The 25609-nt window shown below is 37.4% G+C and overlaps 3 protein-coding genes and 2 long non-coding RNA genes across 5 annotated transcripts in view; 4 read left to right on the top strand and 1 right to left on the bottom strand.

The window, feature by feature from the left end:
• LOC134792916 (uncharacterized) overlaps nucleotides 1–12699 on the top strand; it is a 67379-nt gene extending 54680 nt beyond the window's left edge. Inside the window, exons 2-8 of the mRNA XM_063764370.1 lie at nucleotides 7178–7625; nucleotides 8770–9054; nucleotides 9140–9615; nucleotides 9817–10001; nucleotides 10835–11030; nucleotides 11113–11325; nucleotides 11412–12699. Coding sequence (XP_063620440.1) covers nucleotides 7178–7625; nucleotides 8770–9054; nucleotides 9140–9615; nucleotides 9817–10001; nucleotides 10835–11030; nucleotides 11113–11325; nucleotides 11412–11794 — 2186 coding nt within the window. The 3' untranslated portion in view covers nucleotides 11795–12699. The remainder of the gene's footprint in view (nucleotides 1–7177; nucleotides 7626–8769; nucleotides 9055–9139; nucleotides 9616–9816; nucleotides 10002–10834; nucleotides 11031–11112; nucleotides 11326–11411) is intronic.
• The window catches only part of LOC134792923 (uncharacterized), a 242032-nt gene that overhangs the window by 139304 nt on the left and 77119 nt on the right, over nucleotides 1–25609 (top strand). The gene's annotated exons all lie outside the window — the stretch shown is intronic.
• Nucleotides 1–25609, bottom strand: part of LOC134792922 (uncharacterized) — a 254775-nt gene that overhangs the window by 168997 nt on the left and 60169 nt on the right. The gene's annotated exons all lie outside the window — the stretch shown is intronic.
• On the top strand, nucleotides 14442–18020 carry LOC134792921 (uncharacterized). Its single transcript, XM_063764384.1, has 4 exons — nucleotides 14442–14681; nucleotides 15096–15308; nucleotides 16285–16515; nucleotides 17506–18020. Exons 1-4 carry the CDS (start codon nucleotides 14567–14569, stop codon nucleotides 17667–17669), a joined length of 723 nt encoding a protein of 240 aa, XP_063620454.1. The 5' UTR covers nucleotides 14442–14566; the 3' UTR covers nucleotides 17670–18020.
• Nucleotides 21751–24303, top strand: LOC134792920 (uncharacterized). The gene is made up of 4 exons (XM_063764382.1): nucleotides 21751–22034; nucleotides 22506–22718; nucleotides 23144–23374; nucleotides 23636–24303. Exons 1-4 carry the CDS (start codon nucleotides 21809–21811, stop codon nucleotides 23797–23799), a joined length of 834 nt encoding a protein of 277 aa, XP_063620452.1. The 5' UTR covers nucleotides 21751–21808; the 3' UTR covers nucleotides 23800–24303.

The following is a 25609-nucleotide window of genomic DNA, read 5'->3' as shown; positions in this document are numbered from 1 at the left end:
TTAAAGCAATACAATCATCGCGACGCAGCTCCTCCAACTCTGTATTTAGCAATCGGTCACAGTTAATACATACACGGGACTCATTGATAAATTCAGCCGGGATATTGTTCATACTTTCTCTGTATGAAATCGCCATCTGAATTTTTTCTTCGTTATTTTCCGGTATCCGCCGCAAAGCACGAGGAACATAGGCATTATTGCAGACAAAGCAATGTCCTCTAACTAATAGTAACGCCATTCTACTTTACTCTTACCTATTTGTAAATCTTACATCTAAACCTTACATAAATAATCTTATTCGGTATATATTCACATTATTATCAATAAATATTATGTTATTTATTAATAATCTACGAAGTGCACATGACGCACGTTTGAAGTTGACATTGCAGTCACTTTATCTTTCGTCAAATGGCCAGTTTATCGCGAAATCGCAATATAGGTTCAATCTAATGTCAATTGTTTAAATATATAGTTGGTAATTGCATCTAATTAATGATTTACTATCTGATACAAAATAAGTCGTAACTCTGAAAGGGACTCGGCAACAGTGGTAGCCCCCATAGAGACTTTTGTTCAGGACGATAAAATCTACATTATATCAAAATCTCAGAATATTTAACTGAAACCACATTTTCCATACTTATGGTACGGGGTCCTTTAAAAACGGATCTAATATTTTTATATAGCTCCTTGTAAACAGGTTGGTTACTAAGATGCAACCTATTTGATACAATCTTATTTCTTCTAAAATTGTGGTTGCATATCATTGAGCTGTCTAATCAAACCACTCTTGACCTTGTCTGTTCAATACCGCAATCATGATTTTTGTTACCTACCTAATTCAGTGTCCCCTTACAGACTTTATCTTAATTTCTACACTTACATACACAAACGCCCGCTTTTTTGTTACTGAACTGCCAAATTTATCACTAAGCCGGTAACGGCGGTAACTATACACTTTTTAGTATTGTCAATTTCACGACCATAATAAGATTAATAAGATACAAGTATTTAACTTAATAAATGCTTTTAAATTTTTCTTGTGTATAAGCAACTTCAACACCAATACCTATCTAAACTTTTTCACATACATACAGATATGTATTTATTTTGCTTAATTAGCAAGCATCTAGTTATGCTGTATCCTTTAGCCGTCCACCATACAAGAAAGAATGGCAGTCAAATTTTAATCAATATAAAATCGAGCGAAGTAAAACAGCAACTCTTTTCCATTTGCTAATGATTTCATTGTAATTACTGTAATTAGTACTATTTAGTATTAGGACGGTGGGGCGCTAGAGGGAATAGCTTCCTACACTTTTATTAGTTGTTAGTGACTAGGTTGTGGAATTATCTATCAAACGTTATCTATATTCAATTATTCAATCATTTCGCGCAACACCAGATAATAAATATGTATAATCCTAAACCAGATTTAAAACCAGGAATAAGGAATTCTAGATTAGCCTAGAAACGGTAACTAGTGATAGAGCTTAGCGAAAAGAAACTGCATTTTTGGCAGAAAACAAGCCGCTTTGCCCAGTGATACTAGGGACCAATCTGAATGATTTCATCCGAGGAAACACAAATTTCATTCACTAGAATTCAAGATGGCGGACCTTTTCCAAAATGGTGGCTGCAATATTTAAAAAAATTATAGACACAAAACGGCTGCACCGATTTTAATGATTGATATATCGATCAATTCGTATTGACACTTGTAATCGAATAAAAAATATGGCGTTTAAGAAATTAAAGATGGCGGCCGAATATTAAGATAATTGTGTTTTTTTTCTTTAATTTTTTTCCTTCTAATGAAAATAACAACTAAATATTCTATAATATTATCACATATTCTTTCATTTAAATGAAACCTGATAATATTATCTGCAAAATAAAAAAATAATCTTAACAATCCGTTGAGTAGTTTTTGAACTATACGCATTTCAAAAAGCGCGTAACTGCCGTCCGAAACGGCCCGCTCGCGCGGCTCGCGTCAAAACTGAGAATTTTGATGATTTAAAGGTAAAAAAAGAACTGAAAACATATTTACTTTATTTATTGAGCTATAAATAAATAAATAAACTGTATTTCTGCTTATTATTTGTGACCATCACGGGAAAAGTTATGGCGGCTGGCGCTTACGTCGCTTAGCACCGCAATAGTATTGGAGCGGCGTTAATAATAGCGTAAGCGCCATCCGCCCTAAGGAACCTATACCCGTGGGTTCAAATTTATTCCTCTTTATCATCTTCGTCCGATGTGGATGAACTGAAAGAAAAGAAAATTCATATGAAATCAGAACAAAATATACCTAATATAATTAAATTAAATATATAGAGATGAACTACGCCAAACTAACTTCCATTACTATTTCAATGTGTGTAGTATTGAAATAGTAATGGAGGGGCGGGACAGTTTGGCGTGGTTTATCTATAAGTACCTTTCGTTTTTGCAGTTGCCTTTGCAAGTGCTGCATTGCACTGTACAGGGTAGACCCACTCTCCGACACGTGCAGCGCATTGTTTCGCAGCCTTTTTTACAGCCGCAATGGTCCAGGTATGATAATTCACGCCATCTCCCTGGCATCAGACCATTGCGGTTCCCAACTGCCATTAGATGACTTCCAACCCCAAGAGGATGGCAATGGCACAGAGGCATCATCAAGAATAAGGGCATATCACCCCATAACTGGCCTGCTTGATATGTGAGACGGAGCGCGTGTTTATGTAATGCTCCCCGATGTTGGTGGGATGCTGGTTACCAATTTCTTTTTAGTAGCAAATAGCTCCTTGCGTACCAAGTTGTCCGACGAATGTGCTATTTGTGGGTCATATAGGTAGCAGGTGAACTTTTCCGGCATAGCCATGATTTCTTCAGGAAGGCTTTGTAATGGCTGCGATATTTGTTTCAAAGCTGGTGTAACTTCAGGGTGTGACAACCACGTTTTAAAGCAAGACTTATTTCCTTTTGTATGGAAGTAAGAAGTAGTGTCACACCATAGAGGTACCTTAGGGCGGATGGCGCTTACGCTATTATTAATGCCGCTCCAATACTATTGCGGTGCTAAGCGACGTAAGCGCCAGGCGCCATAACTTTTCCCGTGATGGTCACAAATAATAAGCAGAAATACAATTTATTTATTTATTTATAGCTCAATAAATAAAGTAAATATGTTTTCAGTTCTTTTTTTACCTTTAAATCATCAAAGTTCTCAGTTTTGACGCGAGCCGCGCGAGCGGGCCGTTTCGAACGGCAGTTACGCGCTTTTTGAAATGCGTATAGTTCAAAAACTACTCACCGGATTGTTAAGATTCTTTTTTTATTTTGCAGATAATATTATCAGGTTTCATTTAAATGAAAGAATATGTGATCATATTATAGAATATTTAGTTGTTATTTTCATTAGAAGGAAAAAAATTAAAGAAAAAAAACACAATTTTCTTAATATTCGGCCGCCATCTTTAATTTCTTAAATGCCATATTTTTTATTCGATTACAAGTGTCAATACGAATTGATCGATATATCAATCACTAAAATCGGTGCAGCCGTTTTGTGTCTATAATTTTTTTTAATATTGCAGCCGCCATTTTGAAAAAGGTCCGCCATCTTGAATTCTAGTGAATGAAATTTGTGTTTCCTCGGATGAAATCATTCAGATTGGTCCCTGGTATCACTGGGCAAAGCGGCTTGCTTTCTGCCAAAAATGCAGCTTTCGATGTAAATATCGCCGTAAGCCCTACTACTAAACCAGGCAATTAACCAATCAAGTAATTAAAGTTACTTTTACTAGTTTTCCCCTCGTAAAGTCTCTTGACGAGACACAGTAACAATTAAGGTAAGTGTACCTGTACATGCCGTTATAGGCAGCATGTAGGTACGTCACCACTCGGGATTGTTATGCCATTTAGGGTTCTTGCTAAATTGGAAATTCTATAGAGTAGGTATTGAACAACCAATTTAGCTAGGACCCTAAATGGCGAAACAATCGCGGAGCGTGATGGTACCTACTCTTCCTCGACACTGTTAACACCATGAGTAGAAAGCTGACCCGTGCTTCAATGTTCGTAAATAATTATACATAGGTACATAGACTAAAAAAAATCATTTATTCAGGCGAAATAAACCCTATTTGTACAGCTTTTTTTTCTGCCAAACTGCAGACAGGACAGTTTGTTGGTAGAGGGAACTCCTTTAAACATAGATGGGGATGGGATGGGTATGGGTAGATGGGTAATATATCACCAGTGTAATATAAGTGATCAAAACGTAGGTATTTTTGTCTGATAAAGTTACTTATTTAGTTAATAATAATTACTATTATACCAAATTAACAAGGGTATGGGCATTAGGCCTAGGGTATCATGGGCCTGTTACATAAATGCTTGTAAATTGTAATACAATAATGGCTTTTTAAAACAAACAAATTAGAAGGAATATCATAACCAAGTCACAATTTATTTTACAGCTACTTATTTATAATACATGAGCACCATCGAATTTCAACCTCCTCTTTTTTGGAAGTTAAAAATCAAGTTGCGACTTCCCTTCCGGATGAATATGTGAACCTCGTTTATCGTAACCGCACTTTATTGTTGCGCCTGCACATGTACATAACACTTCCCCGTGATCCATTTGTAACCAGGAACACGGGGAAATTGTCTCGCGATTACAAAAACCACACGATAACCGCGTAACGGCCTAATTGTGAAGTTACCTGAAAGTTACCTAAGAGCGTCTACGAGGAACTACGCAGATACATTTGCTAATTGAAAGTTACTATGTTTACCAGTGCTCTGTCTTCGAAGTCGACCGTTTGCATAAAGTTAAACGACAAACATTGTTACTTAAGGGACCCACTGATTAACAGTCCGCCGGACGGTATCGGAATTGTCAAAATTTTGTTCTAACTGACAGGCCGATACCGTCCGGCGGACTGTTAATCAGTGGGCCCCTTTACTTACATAGGTATACCTGTTCTAGCTTGGAGTAATCTTGACAATTTTATTTATTGCTCTAATGATATCGGAAATCATAGTTAACACATTAATTAATATTCATAGTTATAATTGCTAAATCGTTGCACGAATAATACGGCGCGATTCGAACTTTTAGATACGTCAAATATTACGATTAGACATATCGTAATATTGATACGATAATTCAGAAAAGTGAAGTTTTTGTTTAAAGAAACGTCACTTTTGACACTGACATATCTAATCCATATCATATCAAATCCATTCGAATCGGGCTGATAGTTATAATTCGTCATTATAATAGTTATATTTTCCCGCGTCACAGACAATTAATGCTACGCTTACTTTTCGCCCTTGGATGTTTAACTGACAGGTACCTATAGGTTTAATTAAAATTAATTGGTGCTATAAATACCTACTCTATATTTTATTACCGACTTCTAATAGCTGACATAACTTACAACTAAACGGACAATTAAGTCATGCATCCGATAATGAAAACTGTCGTTATCGAATAACTTGTTTTAATTTCTACCTTATTTATATTTCCAGACAAAGCTACGTTTTTTGTTTCTTGTAACAATAGTTAAAAAATCATTTAAATGTTGGGTATTGGCTTATAATCTGTTACACGTTACTTAAAAGTTGGACAATGAGGAAGTGACAGTGACTGTGCTAAAGGCCGTGAACCAAGTCATGTCCCACAGTAGCAAACACTCACAAGCCATTTTTTTGCTCCATGGCCAGACAGGACTAGATTACTGAACTTTAAATAGACATTATTGTGGTGCCGGTCGTTCAAAGATGAATGAATACGTTGTTTTAATATATTAATGATATGCTGCTTCTTATGCATATTGCATAACTGATAATATAGGCGGCATATATGATCTTTAGTTACAAGATTTAAACATAAATTCAAACGTATTAAATGCGTGAAAGTATAAGTAATTATATAAGTGCATGCGTGTTTAAGTGCGCTTTCAAGACTGACAGTAGGATGCGTATGTTTTATAAATATATATTACCTAATAATGTAATGGAGACAGCAACTGCTTTTCGCATCCGCGAGTTGCTGCCGCGGACGTCGTGGAACAAGACAAGCCGTGTCCGGTTTTTTATCGCGTTTTCCGGACACTGTTTGATGTCGTACTTCCTTTATACTCCTGATATCGACTTGTAACTCTAAACTACTTAATTCTCGGTAACAATAATGTACTCCTAATTAATATATTTTTTAACGTTTCTATCGCAACATCGAAACGTGACGTTACGGATTGCTGTCTTACGTCAATGCCTATCCGACTAAAGTGTCTGCACTTTGTAAAAGCATCTAATTTGACCTGCGAGTCAACTACACTGTTATTCTCGGTGCAAGCCTATAGTTTTGTAGGTGTCGCATTCACTTCCCTGTTACAATTATATTCCTGATACCCGTGGTTCTCTAGGGAACCGATTGTCGTTACGAAAACATTCGTGACAACATAAACGCTGGTCGGCGCAAGCGCAGGTTGCAAGTTGCAACGGAATTTGCATTAACGCACCTGCCACGCGAGTTATCTTGCACTCTGATCTGAAGAGTACGTTCACTGCTACTGCCGCTCGGCGAACGTCGAAAGATATATGGTGTTGATAGGTTTCATGCGCCACTTAGTAAAACTAACAACTCTCATTTTCACAGGAAACTTAATTGTTTTTAGCCAGTATGGATCTTACTTACTTACTTCGCTGGCGACCCGAAGTGGATCTTGGCCTCCGACACTAGATTTCGGCATTCGTTCCTGTCCTATGCGATCCGACCCCAGTATGGATCTGGGACAATATTATTCGTTTAGGGTGATAGGTTGTTTATTAAATAATCTTCTCAGGGTATTGACCAAACGCCTCGACTGCCCGATTGCTAAGTTTGGGGTCGAGGTTGCTATCGGGAGAAATAAGGTTACTAACAATAAGTAGAACAAAGAGCATGCTACGTGCTCACCCCGTTCTGGTAGTGGCCACCTCTGCCTTTTAGCGCTTAGTTGTATACTCATTAGATTTTACTTCTGTTATTCATTTGTTTCTTTTTTAATATGTGATTAACATTTTTGTAACATTTTCATCTTATCAATTACATACTGTTATACAAAAGTATACTTACTGAATTATTCGTATTATATGAACTTGTTTTAACCGTGTACTGTTTTTTTCTTTTCAGAAGCCATAAGCATCGCAGACGACCAGTCCACATCAGCGTCATGGTGGCAAGCGGGCACAGCAACACCCTTCCGCGACACCTCCAGCAGTAGTGTTTTTTCCGCCACCCACGGCCTCGTCCAAACCCACCCGTCCAACAGCGACCCATTCGGATCATTCGGAAGCATCGGTAGCACCATCGGGCCTTCATCCAACCCGTTTGCTCAAGCCAGCGGCAGCGGTCCGCTCAGCGGTGGCATCAGGAACAGCCCCCTGCCTCCCTTAGCGAGAAACGCCAATGGGAAAACTAGCTTAAAGCATCTGGACTTTACCAGCAGCGCTACTGCTGAGCTAAGGAGAAATCCCATGCTCTCGGCTCCTGATGAATGCGCTAGAGCGTGCCGAGAAAATGAACCACCAAGGATCTGCTACTATCACTTCACCCTCGAATTATACACAGTATTGGGAGCGTAAGTAAACATTTTTGTTCTGTTCATTATATATTTTGTTTAATCACTTGGCAGTCTGACAAATGTAACCGGACAAATTTAACTCAATACCTACTAAGTTTAAAAGGTTCCAGTAAACACGTAAAAACCGGCTTTTTAACATTGTCCCATTGTACTCAATGTATTGTCTTCACTCGACGGAAATGAAGTCGCACGCCCACTTAACTAGCGGTTACGACAGATCACCCAGTGACATTGCACGAAATGGGTTAATCGTTTTTGACCAACGTAATAACCACTTCTAAAACTAACTTTCTATAACAGGCATAACTTAATATCTAAACCAAAATAGTCTAAAATTAATCATTAAAGAGAGTCTGCTGTAGGATGATTAATGCATTCATTATCTATTGTCTTACTAAATAAACATCTAAGATAATATATGTTTATTTATAGTTTTACATGTGACCACGGGCGTTGGAATGATTTCTAAATTACTATATACACGATATAGTTCGTTCAAACCGCCTTAAGTATTCCATGTTCATTATCAGCTGTTATCTAGTAATACCTACTATTAGAAGTATTAGAACAAATTAAATTATTTTCAGAAAATATTTTAATCCTTAATATTTTAATACTGGAGGCCTTGGTCACCTTTTCTTAGTATATGAGATGACATTTATTTCAGTTTGTTATCTAGTAAATTTGAAATTGAATCTAAATTGAGAAGCATTAACAAAAATCAGCACGTTTTCCCGAAACGTAGCCTAGAACGTAACAATGCACTTTAAGCTCGCTTTTTATAGCTTTTGTAAGTTAGCGACTGGCATTTTAATACAACAAAGGGTACGTCATGCACAAATTTGCACTTGACTACGTCCGCGACCCACCGACCGACATTTTCTTTTTACACACTTCACGCTTTGTTTCACCTGAACTGCTAACTATATCATTTCAATGCCGAAGTTTAGTATACGCCTACTGATCCAAATACCTTGGGGCTGCCTATAATTGATAGGTGACGACACAGGTTATGCAAACCGATGTTTCACGATACGCAAGTACGCTGCTGAGGAAATTCTGGTGTAATCATCGAGTAGGCACATAGTTGATAAGGAAACCGCCTACCGACCTGTATGTAACATGTAAAACTTAATTTCAGGGCATGCCAAGTATGCACACCGAATGCCACCAATGTTGTTTGGTCTCACTGCCAATGCGTGCTGGCTGATGGAGTAGAACGTGGTATTCTCACCGCGAACAGAATGTTACCTGGACCTTCTATCCAAGTATGTGAAAACGACAAAGTTGTCATTGACGTTGAAAACCATATGGAGGGTATGGAAGTAACTATTCACTGGCATGGAATCTGGCAAAGAGGATCGCAATACTACGACGGAGTGCCTTTCGTGACACAGTGTCCTATTCAACAAGGAAACACTTTCAGGTATATTATTGAATGTTTTCATACGCTATACATAGCACTATAATTTGAAAATACTATAAGCTGACATGGGTATTTTGAATTCCAGGTATCAATGGCAAGGAAACGCTGGTACTCACTTCTGGCACGCGCACACCGGTCTGCAAAAACTTGACGGTTTATATGGCAGCATTGTAGTACGCCAACCGCCTTCCAAGGACCCCAACAGCCACTTGTACGACTACGATCTGACCACTCACGTCATGTTGCTCAGTGACTGGCTCCATGAAGATGCTGCTGAGAGATACCCTGGTCGACTTGCTGTCAACACCGGTCAAGACCCCGAGTCGGTGCTGATCAACGGAAAGGGACAGTTCCGTGACCCCAACACCGGTTTTATGACAAACACTCCTCTGGAAGTCTTCACCATTACTCCTGGAAGGAGATACAGATTTAGAATGATCAACGCTTTTGCCTCTGTGTGCCCGGCACAGGTCACTTTTGAAGGACATAACATGACCGTCATCGCTACGGACGGCGAGCCTGTACAGCCCGTACAAGTCAACACTATCATCTCATTCTCAGGTAAACAACGCTTTTCAAAGTGCACAAATGCACATACTTACTTTATGAACGTATGTAATCTTTGAATATAGTGCAATTGAATTTAATGAGCATTTCTAAACTTGACGAAGCGAAACATTGGATAGGTAACGTTGCAATAGAAATCCTACGATGCATTCGATGAAATGCTTTACCTACTGACTAAATGTTAATTAATTTTAGGCGAACGTTACGATTTTGTGATTGAGGCCAACAACATCCCAGGCGCGTACTGGATCCAAGTGCGCGGTCTTGGTGAGTGTGGCGTGAAGAGGGCTCAACAGTTGGCTATCTTGCGATACGCTAGAGGACCTTACCAACCATCCAGCCAACCGCCCACATACGATGTCGGCGTGCCTCAGGGTGTGGTAAGTCCAAATCGATGTAAATAACTATACAAAAAAAAATAAGGAAAAGATAGGCGATAGGTATTGGAATTAGCATGAGCACTTATATATTAGATTTATTCCAAAAAACAACACCGAATGTATACTGCACATGGTAAAGCACCTGTTCTATAGTGAGCAGTTTCATTTATTTAGCTGTCCAATAAAGCTGGCGCATTCATTTTCTTAGTTCATTGTTTTTCTGTGGCGTTAGTATATTCCGCTCTTGACATTCACTTGTAAATACCACATTACCTTACATAGAAGAAGAAACTGGTGCATATTTCCTCCGTGCAAATGACATTAGCGAAACGTCCGCTGCGATAGCCCGCAGACCTCGTTTCATGAATCTACTTGTCGTGGTTATTAATTGGCGGATATTGCAACTGGATTCCTGCACCCAGTAGCCTGCCTCGATTAAGCTTAACCGAACTGTCAACTATGTTGCAGATTATTGCTCAAACTAAAATAGCAGTATTGGGTCAATATTACATTACTATACGAGGCTTAGTTTTAAACCACTACGTTATCAAGCTGGCCTAAAATCTAGTAGATTGACGGTGATAAATGAGCTGCAACCTGTAAAGTGTAAATATTACTAGTAGCTATCAGAAACTTGTAACTAGATTATCTTAGTTATTTTAATGCACTTCGTAAGGTTTCCCGTCCCTCGTAGTTGAATGAAATACCTCTAGTTTGCAAGTACATTGACCACTAGTTATAAATAATTAGATGTAGCGTACATGTAGTTATAAGTAGTATGCACGTATTATAGTAATTGCACGTAAATTCCTTTCTCCGCACTAACCATCCAGGTCATGAACCCGTTGGATGCCAGATGTAATGTTCCAAGAAACGACGCTATTTGCGTCAGCCAGCTGAAGAACGCCCAGAACATAGACCCGGCCATCCTGCAGGAAAGACCTGACGTCAAGATTTTCTTGCCTTTCCGTTTCTTCGTCTACAGACCGGAAATGCTCTTCCAACCCAACACTTACAACAGATATTTAGGTAAAATATTTGCTAGATTGGTATTCTTTAAACTTTGATTATGACCGCGTATCACTTTAATTTGCATTCTTAATGTCAACAGTTGCCCCGCAAGGAGACCATGTGATCAGTTTAATTGATGAAATCTCATATATGGCACCACCTACACCTCTTATCAGTCAGTACGACGACATCAACCCCGAACAGTTCTGTAACGGTGACAACAGACCAGCAGACTGCGGGCAAAACTGCATGTGTACCCACAAGGTCGATATCCCGCTCAACGCCGTCGTAGAAATTGTGCTAGTCGACGAAGGTACGTAGTGAAACTCTTTATTGTCCATAACAGTTAAATACATACATATAAACATGCAAATGTTAATCGAAAAATTTCACTTTCAGTTCAAATCGCGAACTTATCTCATCCGTTCCACTTGCACGGGTACTCTTACAACGTGATCGGTATCGGCCGGTCGCCCGACCAGAACGTCAAGAAGATTAACTTGAAACATGCTCTAGATTTGGACAGAAGAGGTCTGCTCGAGCGTCATCTTAAACAAGGAGACTTACCTCCCCAGAAAGACACCATTGCCGTCCCGAACAATGGCTACGTTATCCTCCGTTTCAGAGCCAACAACCCTGGCTTCTGGCTCCTCCATTGCCACTTCCTTTTCCACATCGTCATCGGTATGAACGTAGTCCTCCAAGTCGGCACCCACGCCGATCTGCCCCCTGTTCCCCCCAACTTCCCGACGTGCGGAGACCACCTCCCCCCTATTAACTAGATCGGTTCCTAGTACCAGTTTCAGTTTACGTCCAAAAGTATCAAGTAGCAGTTGATCTTATGTTGCCTAAGTGTAAATTTATGTTTGTATTGTGTGATGTGTTCGGCGGATTCGAAGTGCTCGATTCTGCCGTTTGTGTTTCTTATGTATTCGAATGATTCAACGGTTTAAGACGGTTCGTGATTTATTTAAAGGTGATATCTAATGTTTCGTTTTTCAGTTTCACATGCCATACTAGTTGGTGATAATTCTAGATTATTTAATTACGTCCTTACGCTATTTGAGGCTCTTTACTTTTTATTTTGTTGCCTTTAGGTATATTCCATTCATCATGGAGATGTCCGGTCTTAACTAACAACTTGCCATTATACGTTTCACCAAGGATATTTATTTCGTGTATATATAAAATCATATATTTCTATTAATAAATAGTTTTTTAAGATTTCCTAGTTACTAACATTCGCATGCGAACAAAATTGTAGAACATGTAAATAACACCGACAATTGCAATTCTCCTTGTAAATACACAGAAGTAGATTGTTATTTTACTACCAGCAGTATAGTGTCGTAATATAGCGACCATACCTCATCCTTCAACTCCATAAGCAACGAAGACTGTACATACATATTTTAAACATATGTACATTTTAAATAGGTATTCACAAAAGTTACCATTTCGTGGTTACCAGTACTTTAAGGATCTTGTGTGTAACGACGTCGTGTTACTCGTGTTTATTTGTTTCTGTGCCAATAAATTAAACAAATGAATGAAGCCTAACGGGAGGCGACGATACATCGACTAATTCATGAAATTATTGCTAAACTGCTTTAGCAAGATTGTAATGTCTTTTAATAATTACCTGTAAGTGTAAATTTTTATACTCTTTAATAAAATTTAAAAATAATTTGAAATTTTATTTCACCCCAACGATGTTCAAGACCTTGCCAGGCAGCTCAGAGACCGTGAATACTATCATATAATATTAATGTAGTTCATTTTTACTACCATTATATTTTTTAATTGCGGGAGCGAGCCAATACAAGGAAAAATAAAGGCCTTAATGCAAGTTTTAGGTTAATCAAAACTTATATATTTTTATCATGCTCATAAAAGTATATTTTGTAATCTATTGTGTACATATTTACAGATACAAAGTATTATTGGTGAAGATATTTTATGTATATAGTTCGTTTTTTTAGCATTAGAAATAAGGTAAACAATCTTGATGTGTCTTTTAATTAAAAAACACATTTTAAAATTAATCACGGCAAATATGTAACAATTGTGAATCTAAAACGATCATTTATATTCTTCTGCTTTCACAAGTAATAGTTACTGATTTTTAAAAAGCTTATTTCAATTAAAACACATGTCATAATCGATTACCTTCTTTCTAATGCTAAAAAAAACGAACTATAGTAATGATTGACGCACGTACTTGAATAGTGTAAATATTGCAACCGTATGATATGTGTATGACGCACCTTAGTTCGTAGTTTTTCACCTCAGCCTGTCACTTTAGGTCCGTTGTGTACTTACTAGATTTGTAGCCGCTTCCTGTCTCTTAAAAAACTTAGTATTGAAGCCAAGTAATATTATAATACAATGTAATTTTTACTAATACCCATTAACAGAATACCAGTGTTGGCCGTAATCATCAGTCAACATAACAGTCAATTGACTACAAAACTCACTAAGTACTTATTAGATTAGAAAGAATATTCATATTTTTAATATGACATTTATAGTGGGGCTGCTACACTTTGTGGCTGCCAAGTCGGTGCCTGACTGTGGCTATAAATCTATTAAGTACTTCTTCTAAAACTTCTGTACCTATCAGCCTCAAGCGTTAGAATTGATACAGAGATACAAAAAAAATATTGCTTATTTAGTGAGTTTTGTTAGTCTCTGAAATGAACACTAATGTCACCACTAACCAGATCTACTAAACAACAATCTTACTTTTATTTACATGTACAGTCGACACACGGGATTGTTATGCCGTTTAGGGTTCTTGCTAAATTCTATAGCGTAAGTATTGAACAACCGATTTAGCTAGGACCCTACATGGCGCAACAATCGGGGAGCGTGATGGTACCTATGTATGCATGCTGTGTTTTTAAGGCGCCCATACACATTTTTATCGTTCAAACTCATTTTCTAGTTAGGCTTTTATAATTGGCCATTAAAACAAATCAACTCCTTCAAAAAAATCTACTCAATTACAAACCCTTAATAGGTATTCAGTGCGCAATCTCACTACAGTTCGGCCAACACAACAGTAAAGTATAGTCAAGTTTACAAACACCTTTACAAACCAAAGTTCCATAGATATATTTACCTACACGACCTTATTGTCAGTGTCTTGAGGATGAAACTATATGTTTGGAACGTTGGATGGTAAAGATATTTCTGAACTCCGACTGTACGACTATCCAGCTACTTAAGTGGTCTTCAGTGCACAACGAGCCTTACTCGGCAAAGTGTGAGGTATTTGTGTTGCACGGTGTGAAATCGACTTCGACACTACGGGACAAGGTACATTTCTGTATTTTCATTTGTTCTTGCTTAAATTACAATAAAAAATAAGATTTTTTTTTTTGAAAAATATGTTATTTACTTATGATATAATTTTTTCGATTCTAAATGCGAAAGATATGCCTTAATTATAATGTCAACTTTACCTTAAGGTAATAAACCCTCTGGACGCCATCTGCAACGTACCACGTAACGACGCAGTGTGTGTGAGCAACCTCAAATCGGCCAAGTCGATGGATAAGCACATTCTACAGGACCGGCCAGATGTAAAGATCTTCCTGCCATTCCGATTCTTAACCTACAAACCAGCGGAACTATTCGTGGAGAACACTTACAGGAATTACTTAGGTAAGTGTTTTTATTGACACTAGCTCACAGAGCTACTTAACTAAGCTAGGTACTAGGTTCTATGAGCTGTAGACCTCGCAAACACCTATGGATTTCCAAAAACGTAGACAGTCGACCAAACAATGTAATGGTCATTAAAAAACGTTAATAAACCGCGGAAATATATTGCTCAAAATCAATGAACACGAGTATTAGTCGAGTACCTACCTATGGGAACAGAATTTCGGACCACCCAGACCTCAAAAACTTGCCAAGACAAATGCAAATTTGTTTTGTCAAAATAAAGATTCAAAATATAATTAAAAAAGAGACCTTTAATCCTTTGGTCTCTGGACCAGTTTACCCACTTTACCCTATAGATAGACAGACGGTATCTAACCGCGTCTCCTAAAAATACAACTTTAATGTTTCCAGTGGCTCTTGATGGAGACCACGTGGTAAGCCTGATCGATGAGATATCGTACCGCGCCGCGCCATCCCCGCCGCTCTCGCAGTTGCACGATATCCCACCAGAGGTGTTCTGCAACGGCGACAACCGCCCCCCTGACTGCGCCGAAGACTGCCGCTGCACGCATATGATTGACGTACCCTTAAACGCTATAGTTGAAATCGTATTGGTTGACGAAGGTAGGATCACAATCATACCCTAATAGAATATTACTAATTGTACTCGTATCATCATCATCTTCCTGGCGTTGTCCTGGCTTTTTGGGTCTGCTTGGCAACTAATCCCAAGAATTGGCGTAGGAACTAGTTTTTACGAAAGCGACTGCCATCTGACCTTCCGACCCAGAGGAGATACTAGGCTATATTAAGATTAGTCCGGTTGCCTTACAATGTTTTCCTTCACCGACTGGTAAATATGAAATGATTTATATCGATCGCTCCGAAAAACTCAGTAGTACGAACCCATGACCTCCGGATTGAAAGTCGCATTCCTTTATCGCTAGGCTACCAAGCTTCTAATTGTACTTGTATATAGTCTCGTAAATCCACAACCAGTTTCGGCCATTGCGAATTCTCTCAACTCAGCTGTTGTTGCTGGTATGAAAATTTTACTGTTCTGTAATAACCGCCGTTATTATGCCCTAGCGGCAGCAGAGTGCTAACTTATCATCTTCATCATCTTTCACGCGCTGTCCCAGCATTTTCTCATGGGAGCCTGGGGTCCGCTTGACAACTAATCTCAGGAATTAGCGTGGGCACTAGTTTTTGCGAAAGCGACTGCCATGACTGACCATCCAACCCAGAGGGTAAACTAGGCCTTATTGGGATTAGTCCAGTTTCTTCACGATGTTTTCCTTTACCGAAAAGCGACTGGTAAATATCAAAGTGAAATTTCGTACTAAGTTCCGAAAAACTCATTGGTACGAGCCGGGGTTCGAACCCGCGATCTCCGGATTGCAAGTCACACGCTCTTACCGCTAGGCCACCAGCGCTTAGACAGAGTGCTAACTTATATCTTAAATTAATTCAATAATTTCATAGTTTTACCAATTAATGAACGCCATCTAAATATTCAACAATTAAGCCATTTTATAAACCAGTTTGTTACGACGGGCCAAAATCGTAAGTAGTTAAATGAAAACCTTTTATTTTACAGTCCAAAGCCAAAACCTCTCTCATCCCTTCCACATGCACGGTAACAGCTTCCGCGTCATTGGCATGGGCCGGTCCCCCGACAAAACCATTAAGAAGATCAACCTGAAACACGCTCTAGACCTGGACCGGCAGGGTTTGCTAGAGCGGCAGTTTGAGGACCCGCCGTCGAAAGACACTATTGCCGTGCCCAACAATGGATATGTGGTGCTGCGGATGAAAGCTGACAACCCAGGTAATTATTTCAGTGTATATAAGCCTTAGTCGAATTCCATTTGATGAGGAAAGCAGAGTCGCCCAACTGCAATGATATTTGCGACTCTGTCGAGGATGTACAGCACTTCCTAATGGAATGTGTTCGGACTCGAGACAAGAGAGCGCGATGCTAGGGGTTATGCAGTAACTGATATTGGCGTTTTTCACTCGATATTGCGAAAAACTGCGAAATTCGTGTACAGTTTTTTTGATATCAAGTAACACTTATTGAAACGCTGCAATGTAGGGGCCCAACGGAGCCAACATGTTCTTTTAAATATGTAGATAAAAAAAACGTAATTATTTTCAAGTTTTTCTTGGAAAAATTAAAGTTCTAAAGGTTATTATTATTAAATATAGGTTCAATGGAACCTAGATAATTTACACTAGACACTTTGATAATTTAGTACCTACTGAATAAACTGTTTTTAGGTAGTTTTGTTCTTATTTTTACCGATCTTGTGTAGCAAAAAGAAACACGACGATTCAGGAAGGAAAACTAGGAGCAGGACTAGAAAAAACACTTGACGATTTTCTTCTACTTCTATTTTATTTTAAACGCATAAACATGGTTGATGGGACCATAAGTAATTCGAAATTGGTTAAAGATAAGCTACATCACTACAACGAAATATTCGTGCTCGGCGACAGCCTTAAGGTGACAGTCCATTTCCAACGACAGCAGCACTACCATTCATTTTACTATGGAAATTGACAATCACACCGACGCGTTCGTACTAGTAGTGCAGCTGCGGTCAGAAATGGAATGTTACCCTTAAGGTGACAGTCCATTTCCAATGACAACAGCACTACCATTCATTTTACTATGGAAATTGACAATAACACTGACGCGTTCGTACTAACAGTGCAGCTGCGGTCAGAAATGGAATGTTACCCTTATAAGCTATGTATATTGTCTCTACGCAGAGTAACCTGTACCTCCTATTGTAATATTGTTTTTGTTTTTCAGGATTCTGGTTGTTCCACTGCCACTTTCTCTACCACATAGTAATCGGCATGGCAACAATAATCCACGTAGGGACGCAAGACGACCTACCTCCCGTGCCTCCCCACTTCCCAACCTGCGGCAGCCACGTCACAGCCATCACTCCCCCGATATTCCACTTATACTGACAGTGACAATCACTGTTGGACATTATAGCATTCGATCTCACTAAATGTGCAGAGATTCTCCAGGAATCTTGATTCCATCGATATGAAATTGAATGAATACTACTGCCATATCTTATTTCGTGTACTTAGACAAATATGAAAGACCAGCTGCATATTTTTGTTTGGTTCATTGAGACGTAGATGGCATTTGGTTTGGCAAATGTTGCCAAGGAAACTACTTATATTTTAGGAACATATTTTTATGTTTATGGCGAATGATGTGCCAGGCGTATCGAAGAAAACCCTCTACTGTATAAAGTTGACGCTCCTAGCATGCGTCGTGAAGTTATTGTACAGGCTTCCAAAAAGATAAAAAAAAATACAGGTGACAGCGTATCAATTAAGAACTCCGAAGAAAAATAGTATTTTATCGGTTGTAAGATGTTTAAACATGGTACCTACTAGGTATTTGATTAATAAGATAACATAATATTACAATTATTACAAGACACATTAATAAGATTGTTAACATGTTATGACCGATCAATATTACATGTTTGCATCTACATTAGGTACAGTCGACGTCAAAGATATGTTTACACTTTTCGCCTTATTACAAAGGAGTAAGGTGCAAAAGTGTAAACATATCTTTGACGTCGACTGTACACATTAGATATTTAATTGATTCTAATTTCTATACAGCGGAATAAAAAACCATTGGTGCTTAAAATATTTACTGTAGAGTCGGACCAAGCTAACTCTGCACAATCTTTATAATGACAATTTTGGAAGTGTCAGCCTAAAAGTCAAATTTGTATGAAAATATGTCGTTTATTATGTCCTTCCATATTTGTTACATAAAAGTCAGTGCAGAGTTAATTTGTTCCGACTATAAAACTAAATTATATTTCAGGTTCTTAAAACAACAATTATTATCGTCTACATTTTTGTAAATATCTTACGCTTACATTAACTTAACTATTATTACAATAGTATATTATTAGTAAATGATAACTACGAGTATAGTGCAAAATGTGTCGGTTCCAATTTCGATTATAATTTAAAAAAGCACATAATAGTAGGAGTATTTAATCTCGTCTCAAGTTTATAAAGACTTGAGACCGTAACTCCGTTACGGTTGATTACCTTGTTGCAACTTAAGTGAAGTCAAAACTTTAGCTTAATATCCTTTAATCATACCTACAACTCATCTTGAATGAATCTCATATACAGTGTGTAAATGCAATACGGGTAAATAATAAACGATGGTTAGCATTGATTAGCATAGGACCTAGGAAGTTTATTGAGATATTTTGCTAAGAAATACAACCATACAAAATAATCCGACCCACAATGGAATGCGACACACAAGTTACAAGATACGAGCTTATTAAAGTGACTGTCTTCAGTGTCAACGCTTGTTGGCGTAAAAAGCTCGTATCTCGTAATGTTTGCAGTAGGTACATTGCTGCTCGGTAAATTTTCAAAAATTAATTACGCGGTGATAATAAAATTAGGTGTAACTTTCGAAAACTTCTAAATTAATGATTACACGGATAAATTATATAACTCATGTAATTTATTTCCCGTATTGGAATTACACACTGTATATAATATGCTTGAAGTTGGAAGATGGTAAGCTCAACTACTTGCAATTGTTTTTGCAAAGTATCGTCCTATAAAATTATCGTTGTTTTTATGGACTTACGCACTAACATACACTCTCAAACTTTCAATATTTATATATTAAAGTACAATTTTTTTTCTAATAAAAAAAATACACAAAATTGATCCCAATACAGCATCGTCTGTACAAGCTCGTTGCGAACTTGAAGACAGGAAAAGAGGCTGTTTTGTGATCGCAAAAATAGTAATGTTGCGTTAGCGTTCAATTTTTTAGAGCTAGCTATCTGTTGGACAAGGCAGAAAGACATTTAGTGCCCAGGAAATAGAATTGCTTAACGGTATGACATTGTACAGAATACTTATACAGTCTTCTGACAGTCTTTTTGCTGTCTTTAAGACGAAAGTGGAGGACCCGCGCGAAATCGCCTTTTCATACAAATCTAGTCCCCATTTTCCTCTCTGGATATTAAAATTATTGAAAATATATTGACACAAATTGTTGTATATCAACCACAGCTATGCCCTTATGTTCCTCTTAAGAATCTAATATCGTTTTATAAATATTCAATAGGTTTTGTAAATACTTTCTTGTGCAATTCAGTTAAGCTTAGATATTCCGACTTTAAGCCTAACAATTTTTGACACAGGGTAGTGTTTTTGTGCAAAAGCATACACCTGTGGTGCGGCAGTTCACGTTAACGAAGGATCACGTTTCATTTTCCTATTTAAATTAATTAAGTACCATCATCACGCACCTTCTAATATTTGCAATGTATTGTGCTACGTATTTAAAAGATTATAAGATGTATTCGGGGTAACTCCGATGGCCCTACATTCGGGTGGGATTCAGAGTTATTCAATTACTGCGTAGTAGGTACTTACTTACTTTAGTAAACGTATACCTATTAGGTATAGAGAAAGTTGTAGGTGGACGAAGTCATGTTGTAAATAAATAAAATATATAAAATAAAATAAAACTGTTTATCTTTTTCAATCCACATAATTGATGTTTACTTATTTAATCATTTTAGGCAAAGAAATAATATGTCATAAGTATTATGATTTCTTATGTACCCATAGTATTTTTCTCATAGCTTAGGTACGGTGACAGCTTTCATCTCTATACAATTTATAACCGTAAAACGCAAAATTGTATTAAGCTGACAGATGTCACCGTACCCAAACTATATAAAAAAATACTATAATAACCTAGTAGTACTTAGTACAAGTACGGTTACCATCAGTTTGTCACTGACATAAACGCCGTCGAAAACGTAATTTACTTTCTATACATCCCGTTTGCACTAATATGCGAGTGCGAGCGAGATGTATAGAAAGTAAATTACGTTCTCGACGGCGTTTATGTCAGTGACAAACTGATGGTAACCGTACTGGTTTGTTTTTTATTACCGTAGGTACATTAGTGTAAATATCCTACCCTAACTTAATCTTAACCGTAGTAGTATTTAGTACCTAGTTCGTCTAACCGAATTCCTTACGGCTCGTTATGCACTATCGATGTCTTTTTTTCTATTATTTTATACTTTACATTAAGGCTGTGTCGTTAACATTGGAAACGTGGACAATGTTAGGTAAGGTGCATTGGGGTGACTTCGAAAGCGGGGTAATTTAGAATGGCAAATGGGCGTTTTCAGAAATGAATATCGAAAACCCGATTCTCACAGATCCCGGTGTTTTTGGGTTCTTTCAACTCAGAATCACTAGCATATTCAATTCTGATGATAAAATAAAATGTCCCAAAAATTTGTATGAAAATTGTACATTCCACTACGTCACGCACATACAAGTGAAAAAAAATTCATACTATAACGTGACGTAATGGAATGGACATTTTGGGACATCTTTTTTTAATGGTGGGATGGAGAATGCCGTCGATTCTGAGTAGATCATGAGCCCAAAACGTCCAGATGTGAAAGAATCAGGTTTTCAATATTTATTTCTGAAAAGGCCCAAATATCTACTAAACTAGTGACACTGTCTACTGTAGCAATAGTAAGCAAAATGCATTGCAGTAGTATTTAGTGTAAATGTTGCCAAACTATGAATTGCTTCTGGTTAAGTAGATATTAGCAATTTTCAAAATTATTCCGCTTTAGAAGTTGCCCGAAGTCATCTTAGCAGATTATGTTTCTTTTTATTTTTAAGTGTTCATTGACAATTAAAGTCTACCTCCTCCCCTGAGCCATTTTTGTACATTTTTACATTACCTACCTACCTTATTTATTACATCGAAAAACAACTTTTGACATTGAAAGTGCCTAGCGAGCCTTAGTTTTGGAAGTGTATAATGTGTATTTTGGTGTATAGTAGAGACGATTGCGGTGCAACAGGTAGAAGCTTGTTTCCATTTATATTTTTTACTGCTTTTGTACTATTAAAAAATATTCTTTACCCTTGTTCTTTACTTGCATGTTTATCGCTTTACGATCTCATTAGTCTTATCTCCGAATTAAATATAAAGAATTCAGTGAACTGATTAAAGGCTTGCTTTCTGGCATTTCTATTCTTGAAACATGTGCATTAATTTTGATATCTATTTAAAGGTAATGAACCCCCTGGACGCCATTTGCAACGTCCCCCGAAACGACGCAGTATGCGTAAGCAACCTGAAATCGGCCAAACCTATTGATAAGGCCATTCTGCAGGAAAGACCCGACGTCAAGATCTTTCTGCCCTTCCGATTTCACTTCTACAAGCCCAAGGATTTGTTTAAGGAGAACAGTTATAAAAACTATTTAGGTAAGAGACGCTTCCCATTAAATACTTATTTATATTGCCTATTTAGCTTACTTACCTTACATGCTATGAAATGAAAAGAAAAACATATTATTATAACTCTTTAAAAATCGTTAAATCTTGTAGAGCATAATCAGACTTGTATACCTAGTTCGTGTCATTCACGATGACGCGCAGATTTGACAAATCTAAACTTTAATAACATAACAATACGAGTAAAGTCACGCGTCTTCGTGAATGATACGATCTAACATATAAAACTTCCGTGTTTTGAACACATGAAATCACATTTACTACGTCTATAAATAAAGAAAATATTTAAAATAAATTCGCGATAGACCCGAAATGTGATTTAATACATAATCACACTGTTTCATTCGGCGAACGACGAACGACATATAATCGATCCAATGCAATTGCGCAATGCAAACATTGAAATACTTGTTTCCTGCAAAAGTCACCTTCTGTTTCCAGTGGCACCCGGTGGCGACCACGTGCTCAGCCTGGTCGACGAGATATCGTACAGCGCGCCGCCGGCGCCGCCGCTCTCGCAGATGCATGAGCTTTCTCCAGAGCTGTTCTGCAACGGCGACAACCGTCCCGCTGACTGCCCAGTCGACTGTCGCTGCACACATATGATCGATGTACCCCTTAATTCTATAGTCGAGATTGTGCTTGTTGATGAAGGTATATTAATTTTCTGATATATATTTGACAACTGCTCAATGAACTGTTGTTTTCAAGATAGTTGTCCGAAACAACTGACCCCAAACAGAGGGCTCGTACTTGTAAATTTGTACTTACGTGTGACAGGGAGGCAACACGTCGAACGTTGTTCGCGGTAGGCCTTCAGGTTTTTGTCACATACTTACTCTAGTATCTTTAGTGTTGTTAGTGTTTAACATTATGAAGAAATGCTCTTATTTCTATAAAATTCATTCTTCTTTGAAAAAAAATTGAATTGAAATTGTGTTCAATAGAGATGCCAATTATGAAATATGTTATTTTTAATAAACCATAACGTACACTCGTAATTTTACAATACTGACTAAATGGTTTTTCCTGATATTATGGAAATCGTATTTTATAAAAAATAAACATTATTTTTCCAGTACAATCGCCGAATCTTTCCCATCCATTCCACCTTCACGGGACAAGTTACAACGTCATCGGTATGGGCCGGTCTCCGGACAAGAACATCAAAAAGATCAACCTGAAACATGCCCTGGACCTGGATCGGAAGGGTCTGCTGCATCGGCAGTACAATAACCCGCCCTTGAAGGACACCTTGGCCGTGCCCAACAATGGTTACGTGGTGCTGAGGCTAAAGGCTGATAATCCTGGTAATTTGTTGCAGTTATTTTTGAGCAATATCGTGCCTTGTCAAAATTGGCGTGGATCAATCAGAAAGGATCACGCTAACGTCGCAAAAAGCTGAAATATTAAAAATAAAATTATGTATAATAAATAGTTATTTAGTTAATGGAAATAACAAGAGTAGCTTTGATAAAATCTTGTATTTGAACGGTATAATATTTTCCAACTTCCTCAATTTTATCATAAATATCATCATATAATTATTAATAATTATTGTTTTTTTCCAGGATATTGGTTGTTCCACTGCCACTTCATATACCACATAGTAATCGGGATGAACTTAATATTGCACGTGGGGACACAAGGAGACTTGCCGCCTGTACCATCAGACTTCCCTCGCTGCGGCAACCACCTCCCCACCATCTCGCCTCCGCTATTTCCCATACACTGATGGTCACCATCACAGATAACCATTATACCATTCGATCTCACTGAATGTGAATGGATTCTCCTGGAATCTCGTCTCCGAAAGCATCAATTTGAATGAGTACTGCCATATTTAATACTTGTACTTAGAGAAATATGAAGGAAATGCGAGATAATTTTATTGTTTGTTGATGCGTGAATGACGTTAGTTTTTAAAACGAACGGTGCTGCTTCAAAGAATTTTTTGTTATAAATGCTTAAGATGACCAAAGTTTTTTTATCGCATGTGATGTTTATATTACTTTCCGCGTAAAAAATAGGTTTGCACCAATTTGAAGAATGCTTCATTCATATCTATTATATATACAAGTCTGTTCCCTAAATATATAATACAACCCAATAATATAAAAGAACAGAGAAAACAGCGAGCGACACTCTTCGTTAAGAACAGCGTTATATTTATTGATTTACCTACCTCGGTCTATAAATCTAATGTAGTGGAAGATTCTAACTAATTATGGGTCTAAATTATAAATGTACTATGCTATTCATCACAGCTATTTCATGTCGAATTTAACATCATGATTATTTTTTTTATTTAAAAGAACCATTTGGTCGCCAAAGATTTTTACCGATATACTTTAACTGGTCTGTTTGAGATTATATACTATAAAGACTATTTGTTGTTGACTATTTTTTGTAAATAATTTACTTTCTGTTTTAGAATAATTATAAAATGTTTTTATAAGTGTAGGCCTAAATTTTTAGTTAGAACACTGATAAGTATAGTGCAATATAAAACAGTTCCAAATTATAGTAATAATATTTAAATTGCACATTATAATTCATGTAATTAACATGCTTTCATTTGTAAATCATTTTAATATTTAAACAAATTTAAGACTATAAGAAAAATGTTACCCTTCATAACCTTTTAGCAACCTATTCGTAAATTAATCTTTATTGTTATTGCAAATTTTCAAGAATGAAACTATTGTTAAGGATGTTTGAAGTTGGAAGATGCCAAGCTCGCTCAGCTCAGCTCAGCAAGCAAACTCGCTACGCTCGTGGATCAATATTGAAATCTTTCGCTTGCTCGGGTATCAATACCTTTTGTATTAGCACGAGCGGTAAAACAACCACAAGGTGGCATCCTTGTAAAACAAATATCTATTATTGTGTGTCTTGCAAATTATTTTATTTTACTCAATTAAATTGTTTTAAGCTTGGTTATTCCAACATCTAGCATAAAAGTTTTTGACACAGGGTAGTATTTTTAATATAAAAATATAGTACCTACACCTGTGGCGGGGCAGTCTTCTAAAATAAAGGGTTATTATTATGTTTCATTACCCCAATTGAAAGTACGAAAAGTGTGGTAAATTAATAATTGATGAAATATTTATACAATCGTCTTTATTAACTAAATGTTATCTAATTTAAGCCTATTTTTTAATTTAGCCAACTGAAACCTGTTAAGTAAGACGTCGGCGGGTGAAGTCATTTTATAATTGTATAAAATATTAATAAATACAGTATTTTTTATTATAGTTCCATGTTTAACATCATCATCCTCTTCATTATTTATTTTGGATAATTCCTAGTCGTGGCGTTGATGAAGAATACCGTGGTATTTACTTCGACAAATATTGCGCAAATGCGATTAACCGTTTGAACGCCAAGAACAGCTAAAGCCGTCGTTACTAGTCGTGCCCACAGCGCCATGGACATCTATAAGTGTTATGGCGGACGCTGTCAAAGTTAACCTTCACACTTTCCAGTAAGGTTTACATTAGCTCGCTTGCACCTTGGCGTGTCAGTGGCGTTTTTGTTCA

The sequence above is a fragment of the Cydia splendana genome, chromosome 8 (genome assembly GCF_910591565.1).
Source record: "Cydia splendana chromosome 8, ilCydSple1.2, whole genome shotgun sequence".
Classification (NCBI taxonomy): Eukaryota; Metazoa; Arthropoda; class Insecta; order Lepidoptera; family Tortricidae; genus Cydia; species Cydia splendana.
This window is presented reverse-complemented; position numbering and strand designations above follow the sequence as displayed.